Consider the following 12,969-nt stretch of genomic DNA (forward strand, 5'->3'; position numbering starts at 1 on the left):
CCCCTCTCTACTAAAAATACAAAAAATTAGCCGGGCATGGTGGCGCGTGCCTGTAATCCCAGCTACTCAGGAGGCTGAGGCAGGAGAATTGCCTGAACCCAGGAGGCGGAGGTTGCAGTGAGCTGAGATCGCGCCATTACACTCCAGCCTGGGTAACAAGAGCGAAACTCCATCTCAAAAAAAAAAAAAAAAAAAAAAATTTTGACATGGAGTCTTGCTCTGTCACCCAGGCTGGAGTGGTGCGATCTCAGCTCACCTCAACCTCCGCCTCCCAGATTCAAGCTATTCTCCTGCCTCAGCCTCCCAGGTAGTTGGGATTACCGGCACCTGTCACCACGCCCGGCTAATTTTTGTATTTTTAGTAGAGACGGAGTTTCACCGTGTTGGCCAGGATGATCTCCATCTCTTGACCTCAGGATCCTCCCGCCTCGGCCTCCTAAAGTGCTGGGATTACAGGCATGAGCCACCTCGACCAGCCTTTATCACTAAAATTTAAGGTTACTAATCATAAGAATTCTAGTTAAGGCCAGGTGTGATGGCTTACATCTGTAATCCCAACACTTTGCAGGGAGGAGGAGGAGGATTGCTTGAGCCCAACTGTTTTGAGATCAGCTTGGGCACCATAGTGAGGTCTCGTCTCTAAAAACATATAAAACTTAGCCACACATGGCGGTGTGTACCTGTGGTCCCATCCACTCGGGAGGCGGAGGTGGTGGAAGGGCCGGAGCCCAGGGGGTGGAGGCCGCAGTGAACCATGACCGCACCACTGCACTCCAGTCTGGGTGACAGAGTCAAAAAAAAAAAAAATTGGGCCAGGCACAGTGGCAGTGGCCTCTAATCCCAGCTACTGGGGAGGCTGAGGCAGAGACTTACTCAGACCCAGGAGGCGGAGGTTGCAGTGAGCCAAGATCACACCACTGCACTCCAGCCTGGGTGACAGAGCAAGACTCCCTCTCAAGAAAATTAATTAATTAATTAATTTAAATTTAAATTTCAAAAAAAGGAAAGAGGCCAGGCTGGTGGCTCACGCCTGTCATCCCAGCACTTTGGGAGGCCGATGGAAGTGGATCACCTCAGGTCAGGAGTTCGAGACCTGCCTGGCCAACATGGTGAAAGCCCCCCCAATCTGTACGAAAACTACAAAAATTAGGCAGGCATGGTGGTGGGCGCTTGTAATCCCAGCTACTCAAGAGGCTGAAGCAGGAGCATTGCTTGAACCCGGGAGGCAGAGGTTGCAGTGAGCTCAGATGGCGCCATCGCACTCCAGACTGGGAGACAGAGTGAGACTCCGTCTCAAAAAAAGAAAAAGAATGTCTGACAGATGCTACAGTGGTGAGTCAAAGAAGGCAGACCAAAGGACCGACCTTGCCTGATCTGGTGTGAACTGCTGGAGCTGTGAGGGTGGGGCAGGGGATGGCAGTGCCATTTTATAATGAGATTATCAACAGATACAGAGGATTCAGGATGTCAGCTCAGTATTGAAGCTAAAGCTCTGAGCAGGACACAGAGGACTCCCAGTGTTGCCTGGAATTTGGCCATTTCGTGGACACACACACCCAATGATGCAGCCGAACTGAGACCTCTCCTACCTCAAATCGCCTTTGGAGCCACGCTGGAAACCTGCCTCATTCCCTCACCACCAGAACCTGGCGTGGGCCACAAAATGCTTGCCTCGGCTTGGTCCTGAAAGGCAGAATTATATCAACCTGCCTGCAAATCATCTTCACAGGGCGAAAATTTCTGGCAATGAAGGATTTTTTTTTTTTTTTTTTTTTTTTTACACTCCACTAAGAAGATACCTAATGAATAGGCCCTGCTGAAGTATGCATTCACAAGATAGACACTTATCCCTGGAAAAATAATCTCAGGGCCCATCTAGGCCAATGCTCCTCTCTACTCTATAACACCACTGACTTGAAGGTGAAGAAGCCTAAAGGGAAGTTGCTTTTTTTTTTTTTTTTTTTTTTTAAAGAAGAGGAAGAAAGAGAAAGAGGAAGAGGGAGAGAGGATGGGGGTATTGCTTTATTGCCCGGGCTAGAATGCAGTCTAAATATGGGTATGCCTATAATTGTCCTTAATAATGGAGACATGAAAGAAAATGAGGGAAGAGAATAGCAAACAAGGAGCCAACCAAGATTTCTTTTAAACTTCTAAGTTGATATGATGTGGTACTGATAAGAGTGTATATTTTGTATATTTAAAATGGAGAGTTCTATAAATGTTAATTACATTTACTTGTTCCAGATCTGAGTTCAAGTCCTGAATATCGTTGTTAATTTTCTGTCTCATTGATCTGTCTAATATTAATGTTGAAGTCTCCCACTATTATTATGTGGGAGTCTAAGTCTCTTTATAAGTCTTGTATGTCTGCGTATTCCTGTATTGGGTGCGTATATATTTAGGATCTTTAGCTCTTCTTGTTGTTGCATTGATCCTTTTATCATTATATAATGTCCTTCTTTGCTTCTTTTGATCTTTGTTGCTTAATTGTAACTTCTGCTTTTTATTTATTTATTTTAGCTCTCTGTTTGGTTGGTAAATCTTTCTCCATCCCTTGTTTGGAGTGGCAATGAAGGATATTTAAAGGAATGAACCACGGGTTCCAAAATTTGTTCTTAAAAAGAAAAACAACAAAAACCCGTTTTTGGGCTGAGTCAGATGGCTCACACCTGTAATCCCAGCACTTTGGGAGGCTGAGGAAGGTGGATCACCTGAGGTCAGGGGTTCGAGACCAGCCTGGCCAACATGGTGAAACTGTGTCCACTAAAAATACAAAAGCTGCTGGGTGTGGTGTGGTAGCACATGCCTGCAATCCCAGCTACTTGGGAGGCTGAGGCAGGAGAATCACTTGAACGTGGGAGGCAGAGATTACAGTGAGCCGAGATGATGCCTCTGCACTCCAGCCTGGGCAACAAGAGCGAAACTCCATCTCAGAAAAAAAAAGCACACACTCTGTACCAGGTGTGGTGGCTCACGCCTGTAATCGCAGCACTCTGAGAGGCTGAGGCAGGAGGATCCCTCCAGCCCAGGAGCTGGACACCAGCTTGTGCAACATAGTGAGGCCTCATCTCTACAAAAACAACAAAATTAGCCGGGCATGGTGACATGCACCTGTAGTCCAGCTACTTGGGAAGCTGAGGCAGGAGGATCGCTTGATTGCTTGAGCCTGGGAGGTGGAAGCTGCCGTGAGCCATGATCATATATTGCACCACAGCCTGGGCAAGACAGCGAAAGCGTGTAGTAGAAGTGAACAGACATGGCTGGGCGCGGTGGCTCAGCCTGTAATCCCAGCACTTTGGGAGGCTAAGGTGGGTGGATCACCTGAGGTCAGGAGTTCATAACCAGCCTGGCTAACGTGGCTAAACTTCATCGCTACTAAAAATATAAAAAGTAAGTGGGCGTGGTGGCAGGCATCTGTAATCCCAGTTACTCGGGAGGCTGAGGCAGAAGAATCGCTTGAACCCGGGAGGCAGATGTTGCAGTGAGCCAAGATCATGCCATTGCACTCCAGCCTGGGTAAAAGAGCGAGATTTCGTTTCAAAAAATGAAAAAAGAAGAAGAAAATGTAGAGAACAGGCATGGTGGCACATGCCTGGAATTGCAGCACGTTGGAAGGCTGAGGTGGGAGAATCGTTTGAGCCCGGGGGTAGAGGCTGTAATGAGCCAGTCATGTCACTGCACTCCAGCCTGAGCGACAGAGAGACCCTGAGACCCTGTCTTTAGTCTTTTTTTTTTTTTTTTTCTGAGGCGGAGTTTCGCTCTTGTTACCCAGGCTGGAGTGCATCCAATGGCGCGATCTCGGCTCACTGCAACCTCTGCCTCCTGGGTTCAGGCAATTCTCCTGCCTCAGCCTCCTGAGTAGCTGGGATAACAGGCACGCGCCACCATGCCCGGCTAATTTTTTGTATTTTCAGTAGAGACGGGGTTTCACCATGTTGACCAGGATGGTCTCGATCTCTTGACCTTGTGATCCACCCACCTCAGCCTCCCAAAGTGCTGGGATTACAGGCGTGAGCCATCACGCCCAGCCCCCAGTTTATTTATTTTGAGACAAGGTCTTGCTCTGTCTCCGAGGCTGGAGTGCAGTGACATGATCTTGGCTCACTGCAACCTCTGCCTCCTGGGTGCAAGCAATTCTCCTGCCTCAGCCTCCCGAGTAGCTGAGATTACAGGCAAAAGCCACCACACCCAGCTAATTTTTGTATTTTTTTTTAGTAGAAATGGGGTTTCGCCATGTTGGCCAGGATGGTCTTGATCTCCTAACGTCATGATCTGCCCACCTCGGCCTCCCAAAGTGCCTGGATTACAGGCCTGAGCCACCGCGCCCAGCCAATTTTGCATTTTTAGTAGAGACAGTTTTCACTATGTTGGCCAGGATGGTCTTGATCCCTGACCTTGTGATCTGCCCATCTCAGTCTCCCAAAGTGCTGGGATTATAGGTGTGAGCCACCTCGTGTGGCCAGCCTGGTCTCTATTAAAAGAAAAAAGGAGGGCAGGTGCGGTGGCTTACACCTGTAATCCCAGCACTTTGGGAGGCTGAGGCAGGTGGATCACCTGAGGTCAGGAGTTCAAGACCAGCTTGGTCAACGTGGTGAAACCCCGCCCCTACTAAAAATACAAAAATTAGCTGGAGGTGGTGGTGGGTATCTGTAATCCCAGCTACTTGAAAGGCTGAGGTGGGAGAATCACTTAAACCTGGGAGGCGTAGGTTGCAGTGACTGGAGATCGTGCCACTGTGCTCCAGCCTGGATGACAGAATGAAACTGAGTCTCAAAAGAAAAAAAAAAAAAAAGCCATTATTATGTGCACACACAGATCACAAGGGTTACTACGTAAGGATGCATGGCAGATGTCAAATAATAACTCAAGACAACTGCACAGAAAGGGCATAGGACGTATGAGGAGAGCAGCTAGGGTGTGTGGAAGAACCGGGTTAGCTGGCAGCTTCCCACACGTCCAGCCTGGACCATCTGCCCCCAGCACCTGTCCAGGGCAATTAAGGAAAATGCTCTTTTAGTTATTTATGGGTTTCCTGGAAAGCCTGGAGGTTCGAGCTGCAGAATGCATGTGATTTCCACTCCTTCCATCAACTTCCACATCCACAGCACTTCCCCATCAGAAGTGTCTCAAACAAAAAGCAAAACAAAGCCCCCAATCACTGCGGCCTGCTAAATGGAAGCTTAGAGAGAAAGTGATAAACCTACCACAAATCTACAATTAGGGAAAGACACCAGCATCCTCAATTATCATCAGACCACGAAGGCAAAAAAGCAAATCAAACAGGAGGTTGTCAGATTTGAACCACACAGTTTATTAACAAGCATGATTTCTGGCCTCGTTTATAACCAGTGCTGGGGGCACATTCTTCTAAAGCACAAGAATTGGCCTCAATTGTAACATTTTAGAAATAAATTAAAAAGAGGCTGGCCGGGCGCGGTGGCTCAAGCCTGTAATCCCAGCACTTTGGGAGGCTGAGGCAGGTGGATCACGAGGTTAAGAGATCGAGACCATCCTGGTCAACATGGTGAAACCCCGTCTCTACTAAAAACACTAAAAATTAGCTGGGCATGGTGGCGTGTGCCTGTAATCCCAGCTACTCAGGAGGCTGAGGCAGGAGAATTGCTTGAACCCAGGAGGCGGAGGTTGCGGTGAGCCGAGATCGGGCCATTGCACTCCAGCCTGGGTAACAAGAACAAAATTCCATCTCAAAAAAAAAAAAAAAAAAAAAGAGGCCGCTCAGTGGCTGACGGCTGCAATCCCAGCACTTTGGGAGGCCGAGGCAGGAGCATCACGAAGTCAGGAGTTCGAGACCAGCCTGGCCAACACAGTGAAACCCCATCTCTACTAAAAATTGAAAAAATTAGCTGGGCATGGTGGTGGGCACCTGTAATCCCAGCTATTCGGGAGGCTGAGGCAGGAGAATCCCTCGAACCCGGGAGGCGGAGGTTGCAGTGAGGCGAGATGGCGCCAGGAAAGAAAGAGGGAGAGAGGAAGGAAAACTTCCCCTGAGATTTGGACCTTTTGATACAAGCGGGTGCTGGATGGGTGGGTGTTGTTGACTGAAGGGTGGATGAACGGCCCACGCTTGCCCGGCAGGTGACGCCTCCAGGTGGGTGCTCTGTGGGAGGAGGAGGTGACAGGTCTGGGGAGTGGTGAGCACCCCAACATTCACCCATGCAGGGACTGGCACACACGCCCCCCACTCGGCAGCTCTGTTATGACCTTGAAGCCAACACGAAGGCCAGACCAGAGCTGGGCGCCCCTCTGTGTGGGCTCCCGGGACAGCCACCCTCCTGGAGGAGCTCCTTCCCCCCGGCTGCGCAGCCCTGGGGGTGGGCGGGACCAAGCTCCCAGAGATGGCCAGCGGGTCCGCAGGGCCCCAGGAGACAAAGGTTCCTGGAAGCCCCAGCCGCACCCCGCGGACCCAGATGCCTCCCCAAACTCCAGGAGCCCGAGAGCCGCAGGAGTCCTCGGGCCCCTCGACAGGACGCGTCGGCCTCCGCCCTGGGCCCCGGACCTGCGTGCTGAGCCGGGGGGAGCCGCCGCCATCCGCCCGGAGACCCCAGATTTCAAGGGGCCCGAATCCCCGGCTCCGTGACACGGCCCTCGCCCCAGACCACAGACACCAACCGCCAGGGCGAGAAGGGGCGGGGGAGAGCGGGACACCCGCCGAAAGACCTGCGGGGCCTCTCCACAGACAGCGGCGGGGGCGGGGGCGGGCGCGGTCTCCGGACGGAGTTGAGGCCTCAGGGCCGGGGATGCGCGCGCATGCGGGGGATTCCCACTCGCTGGGGCGCGCGCCGAGTGCGCTGGACTCTGGGCTCCTGGCGCGGCGCCGCCTCCGCCTTTGCGGGGACCCCACTCGGCCGCGCCCCACACGGGCGTGAAACAACTTCGCCGCCCTCTGAGCCCCTCAGGGCGGGTCCCGGCGCCCGCGCGCTCCTCCCAGCCGGAACCGCTGCGGGGCCGGCGGCGGGGACAGGGGCTTGGGGCGGCCTGGGGGACTCCGGGCCCAGGTGCGCGTTCAGCCCCTGCAACCACAGATGCCACGAGCTAGGCGGCTCCGCAGGCTGGGCCAGGTGCGCCACTGAGGCTGCCGGTGCGTCCCAGGCACCTGGGCTGCGGGAGGAGGCGAGAACCGTTCCGGGGCAACCGCCGCCCCCAAGGAGACATGGCACAGAAAGCACCCAAAGCACCTTCCTCTAAAGCTCCCATGGACGTGGGGAGCCGGTCTCCCGGAAAAGTCCAGGAGGGCTTCCGAGAGGCGGAGCGTGGGGAGCTGTGGGGTGTGGGGTCGACAGGCGTGGGGAGGGCGCGGGTGGGCGGAACTCAGGGCACAAAAGGCCACAGGGAAGGGGGGTCACGCAGTCGTGGTGACCACGGGCTGAGGAGATGAATGGGCGGAGGCCTGGGCACCTCCTGCTTGCCCCGCGGGCTCTCGGTCACCCAGTGAGCCCAAGCCAGAGCTGGCGGCACAGGGTCGGGGGCTCTGGGAAGGAGGAGAGAGGCTGTCTGAGGCCCCCGGCCTTCGGGTCAAGTCGTGCAAGCCTTGAGCTGCTGAAAACACGACCTGAGTGAGGGGTGGGGTGGGAGAAGACAGCGGGACCCCAGCACTGTCGTGGTTCGCTGCAGCCTCCTCTGTGCTCATCTCCAGGGTGGCGGGGATGAGAGCCCCACCCCAGCACCGAGCGTGGGGGGGGCTGCCTACCCACAGCCATCCCCCCGAGGCAAGGTGGGCCCCAGCTGTGTGACCCTGGGAGCTGCTGGCCCTCAGGTCATCCTCGTACCATGGGAACCCAGCCCCCACCTCCTGCGACCAAACAGAACCCACCAGACCATGCCTGGGACCCCCAGCAGGGGAATGGGCGCGTTCACGAGGGAGGGGGCTGCTCTCCTGCGGCTCTGAGGCGGGTGCGGACCTGGAGGTAGAGCTCTGAGCGGACGCACCCCTGAACCTGGCAGCCACAAAGTCGCTGGACGCCTCAGGGGCCTGCGCCAGCCCACAGGGTCCCTGGTCACCCGTCCACTGCTGCCGTCAACACAAACGTCCCGTCCTGCGCCTCCACTACAGGAGATTCACCGTGGCCACCACCTGCTTGCAGCCGGTCACAGCGAACTCGCGGCCAGCCACTTGGTAGAAGCTGAGCTGCGCGGCCAGACGCTCCGCGCGGGCCTGATCGGGAAAGAAGCCCTCGCCCGCCATCTCGTCGCGGAAGCAGCTGACCACGTCCCGCTTGTCCAGCAGAAGAAACGGCACGACGGCCGCGGCCTCCCACAGCGGGTGCCCCCGGGACAGCAGCGCCTGCAAGCTGGCGCGCAAGTCCTCGTCCGCCCGCGCCGCCTCGGCCTGGGCACCGCGGGCGCCGTCGGGGCGCAGGGGCAGCGCGCGGGACGCGTTCTGCAGCACGAAGCGTGTGACCTCGGCGCCGCCCGCGCCGCTGAGCAGCACGTAGATGGCGTTGTGGAAGTGGTGCGGGCGCTGCGGCTGCAGGAAGCCGTGCAGCTCGTCCAGCAGCGGCCGCGGCATGAGCTCCACGTCGTCCAGCACCAGGAGCGGGGTCTTTTCCTCCGCCTCGGCCCGCGCCACCACGTCGGCCACGCGCCGCGCCAGCTCCTCGCGGCAGTCCTGTGCGGCGCGCGCCTCGGGGCAGTGGTGCCGCGCGTGGTACTGCAGCACGAGCGCGCCGTCGTCCTCCAGCACCGCGCGGAAGTGGCGCGCCAGCAGGCGGCCCACGTGGCTCTTGCCCACGCCACTGGGCCCGTGCAGCGCCAGGAGGAGCGGACGACTGTGCACGTGCGTGGCCAGGTAGTCCCGCATCAGCGCCACGATGCGCGCCACGGCGGCCGGCTGGCCGAACACCGCGCGCTGCAGCGCCTTTTCCAGCCCGTCGAGGTCGTAGCGTTGCGCGTTGTCGTCCAGGTTCTCGATGGCGTTGAGTACCTGGAAGCCCACGATGGCGACCAGCAACAGCAAGCAGCGCTGCGCGCGGCTCCTGTGCTCCACGCGCGGCCGATACTTGCGCGAGGTCTCCGGGTAAAGCACCAAGCGGCTGCGCCGGCGCCTCTTGCGTGGTGTCCTGGAGGACAGCTCGGCAGGGCCGTCGAAGGTGAAGAACTGCGGCTGGTCCGCGTCCGCGCGCAGCGCCGGGGAGCTGCAGCCCGGCCTGGGCGTCCCGGTCCCGACATCGGGCCCCCCACCCGGCTGCAGGAGGCGCCGCTTGCGCAGGACACACACGCGGCGGCGCAGGCGGAGCACGGCGCGCACGGGCGCGATCACGCACCGGCCCGAGGTTCCGGGAGCCGCGGCAGCAGGCTCCAGGCTGGGCGGGCCGCGGTCCATGGCACAGGAACGGCGCTCCGCATCCAGGTCGCCCTCCCTGCAACGGGAAGACGGGGAGGGTCTCCGAACTCCCGCCACCGCCCTCTCCCGCGGGAACCGTTCCCGGGACTGACCTCACCCCTGGGAGTCCCGTGGGGGTGCGGCCTGGGCTGCCCCAGGGCCAGGGCCAGGGCTCGGTCGCGGCCTCGCCCCTCCGACCGGGAAGCGGCCCTTCCGTGGGGCCCCGATGCAAATCTCTCGGATCCTCCCATAAACGGCCTCGAGCCTTGAGGAAGTGGAGGGCTGGAGGCTTATCTAGTGGCCGCCTCGGCTTCCTGGAGGAGGAGTCGGAGAAGTCAGTGGCCGACCAGGCGCCCACTGGGGTGAAGGACAGTCACACCGGCCCCTGCCCCCGCCCGCCGCTCCGACTGGACCGGGCGTCTCCCAAGGAGGGGCCGCGGGGAGCAGAGGCCTGAGCGCCCCGGGAGTCAGAGGCGCCCCCACAGGCTCCCGAACACGTGTTGGGGGTCTGGCCGGAGCTTAGGATTTTCAGAACAGGCCCAGCCCCGTCCCCAGGCTCAGCCCAGGCCTCCCAGCCCCGTTCCAAAACTGGGGTCCTCCCAACAGCCCTCGAGTGAAGCAGCAGAGCAGCACGGGCAACCCCGAGGCCGCTGGAGGTGAGGTGGAAAGACCGACAGAAACAAAAGCCGGGGCGGAGCAAGAGCCGCTGCCTGGCAGGAACCAGCCTGCGCCCTGCGCCCTGCGCCCCGGGCCCCGGCCCACCCCCTACCTGCAGCTGGTCCGCCGCCCCCAGCTCCGCAGCCCCCGCCTGTGCCGGACGCCGGGCCTAAGGCTCCGGGCAGGAAATGCACCTCCCAGGGCTAGGGGGTGGGCCGGGGGCTTCCGGGGCCGGCTCCGGCCCGAGGGGCAGCGACACCTGCGGGTCCCCAGGGAGCGGCCGGAGCGGAGGAAGCTCCAGGGAGGTTTCCGCTTCTATGCAAAGGAAGTGAGTCAGGGGGTGCGGCCCAGGCGGGACTGGGGCTGGACAGAGGCGCCAGAGGGGGAGGCCTGGCCGGCTCGCGCGGATCCCCTGACGGAGGTCACATCCCTTCTGGAGCCCTCCTGGCTTGGTCAGGCTCAGGACACCTGGTGAAGCCGCGGGCCCCTCCTGCAAGCCCCGCCCCGCCCCGTCCTCGGCTCCTGCACCTCAGCCTGTCCTCCAGGCCCCCCCCTTCCACCTGGCACCTCCACGCGGGGCCTACAGCTGGGGGGAGGGGCTCCAGCAGGGCAGCAGCAGCGAGGGCGGGCAGGGTCCTCTGCCCAGCTTCAGGCCCCGAATCCTTCTCTGATCCTCCTCTCCCCTTTTTCCGTCCCCTCCTGACCCCAATCTGGATCCCCCAGAGGAGAGATCATTTTCCTTCCCTCCCCGCTTCGTCTGTCCCCACCCTGGAGCCCCGCGCCCGGATAGGCAGCACACCCTGGGACAGAAGGTCTATCAGAAAAAAACCACATGTAGCCGGGCGCGGTGGCTCAAGCCTGTAATCCCAGCACTTTGGGAGGCTGAGGCGGGTGGATCACGAGGTCGAGAGATCGAGACCATCCTGGTCAACATGGTGAAACCCCGTCTCTACTAAAAATACAAAAAATTAGCTGGGCATGGTGGCACGTGCCTGTAATCCCAGCTACTCAGGAGGCTGAGGCAGGAGAATTGCCTGAACCCAGGAGGCGGAGGTCGCGGTGAGCCGAGATCGCGCCATTGCACTCCAGCCTGGGTAACAAGAGTGAAACTCCGTCTCAAAAAAAAAAAAAAAAAAAAAAAAAAAAAAAAAAAACACATGTGACTCAGGGTCCCTGTGGGGGTTGGGCAACAAATTTAGAAAGAACTTGAGCCAGGAGCCAGAGCTCCGGCCCTTCCCCGGGCCACAGGGCTCCTCCCACCAACAGGCCGGCCCAGACCACCCTTGACTCCTCCCACTCTGGCCCAGCCTGGAAGCCGCCTTCCCAGGAGGGACACAGTGGCCACTCAGCCACACCAGTGCTCTGGGCCTTCATCTCAGGTCCCGCAGCCCCAGGAACGCCCCACTCCCCACGACGGCCAGCCTGGGCCTGATGGGTTCCACAGCTGTGTATTCCTCACGCAGAGCGAGTGCATCAGGAAACATAGGTTGTGGGCTGGGGGTTCCATTCTCTCCAGGGCATGGGGTCCACGGGCCTGTCACGCTCCCTGCCAGGAGCCAGGCCTGGGATTCGGGAACCTGCTGCCCCTCCCCTGTGCAGGGGGTACTGAGGGGCCCCATCCCTGATGCCAAGGCTGAGGGTGCGGCACACGCCCCGTGGAACGCCTGTGCTCTTCCTGCGGCCGGTGGCCCTCACTCCAGCATCTGCGGGACCAGAGCAGAAGAAGGTTGGCTGTCCAGGCCCTGTGGCCCCAACACGGAGGTTGGGGTCTCATGGGCCTCAGGCTTTGAGTCTCGGTGCTGCTTCTGACACAGGGAGGATCCTGAGGGAGAGGCTGTTGACTGGCAGCTGCAGGCTGGCTGGGCCCTGGAAGTCCTGCAGCAACCCTCAGCCCTCCTCCAAGCCACCAAGGCTGCAGCTGCTGCTGCCAGAGGCTGGCCCAGAAACCCTCAGGCCAGAGCCCTCTGCAGAAGAGACTCACTCCAGGACACAGCCCTGTGGCTCAAAGGTGAATTGGAGCCCTGGGCCAAGGCCTCTCCCCACCTGCACCTTCTCCCTTCTGCAGGGATGAAGGGAGCCCCGGAACCCCAGCTCCGGCATCACCATCTCCTGTGATGCCCAGGGCCATGCCCACCACACGAACATCCCCATTCCAGGAAGCCCCTCCTCCTACCTCCCTGCCCAGCTCGGCCCTGCGGCGTCACCCAGGAGTTGACGTCTGCCACCCAAACAGCCTGCATGTTCTCCGCTTCTGGAAGGGCTTCGCCTCACTGCTTCCCCAGTCTGCTGGCGCCCTCCCCGCTCTCCTGACAAACTCCCCACAGGTGCTCACCTCACCAGAGGATGCCGCCCACCGATGCCGGGGCCCTCGGTCCTCCCCCCCAGGTCTTTCCCCCTCACTTCCCAGCGGCGTCCACACCCAGGCACTCAGGCAGCTCGGCTCTTCCTGCCCCTGATGCTGTCACTGCAGTAACCACGCACCCCGAGGCTCAGCTGTCCACTTCCAGCTCCAGCACCTTCCTGCGGCTCACACCCCTTACCTCACCAGCTCCTCACCCACAGGCTCCTCAGTCTCTGGTCCTCCGTCCCCACCCGTGGGCCTTGCACCCCCTGCAGGTGCCCTGGGCAGGACCTGCCCGCTGCCAACCGTCAGCATCCGGGTCCCTTCACCGAAGCCAAGTCCTCGCCACCTCCTCCCCCTTCTGCCTCCCAGCTGAAGACCTGAGAGATGGAAGCAGTGGTAAGGGGCTCCCCGAGTCTCCCCAGCGTCCCCCCAGCGTCTGTGTCCACCAGCCCTCTTCTGAGGATGCCCCACTTGGCCGAGACCCCACTGCCACCTCCCTCAGTGACAGCCCAGCCCCCGCCCACCGTCCACTCCTCACTCTGCTGGGTCAGTCCTATCAGCCCCAAAACATGTACTTCTTCTTTTTTTTTTTTTTTTTTTTAATTTTTCTTTTTCTTTTTTGGCCCTC

The 12,969-nt window shown here is 59.1% G+C and overlaps 2 protein-coding genes across 2 annotated transcripts; both read right to left on the reverse strand.

Moving 5' to 3' along the window:
• Positions 1–3,274: 3,274 nt before the first annotated feature.
• Positions 3,275–7,718, reverse strand: LOC141582285 (protein GVQW1-like). Its single transcript, XM_074390150.1, has 3 exons — positions 7,709–7,718; positions 5,559–5,735; positions 3,275–3,390 (listed from the first exon to the last, which is right to left on the reverse strand). Exons 1-3 carry the CDS (start codon positions 7,716–7,718, stop codon positions 3,275–3,277), a joined length of 303 nt encoding a protein of 100 aa, XP_074246251.1.
• On the reverse strand, positions 6,910–10,167 carry TOR4A (torsin family 4 member A). Its single transcript, XM_039461306.2, has 2 exons — positions 10,110–10,167; positions 6,910–9,377 (listed from the first exon to the last, which is right to left on the reverse strand). Exon 2 carries the CDS (start codon positions 9,338–9,340, stop codon positions 8,066–8,068), a length of 1,275 nt encoding a protein of 424 aa, XP_039317240.1. The 5' UTR covers positions 9,341–9,377; positions 10,110–10,167; the 3' UTR covers positions 6,910–8,065.
• Positions 10,168–12,969: the final 2,802 nt, after the last annotated feature.

The sequence above is a fragment of the Saimiri boliviensis genome, chromosome 2, assembly GCF_048565385.1.
Source record: "Saimiri boliviensis isolate mSaiBol1 chromosome 2, mSaiBol1.pri, whole genome shotgun sequence".
Classification (NCBI taxonomy): Eukaryota; Metazoa; Chordata; class Mammalia; order Primates; family Cebidae; genus Saimiri; species Saimiri boliviensis.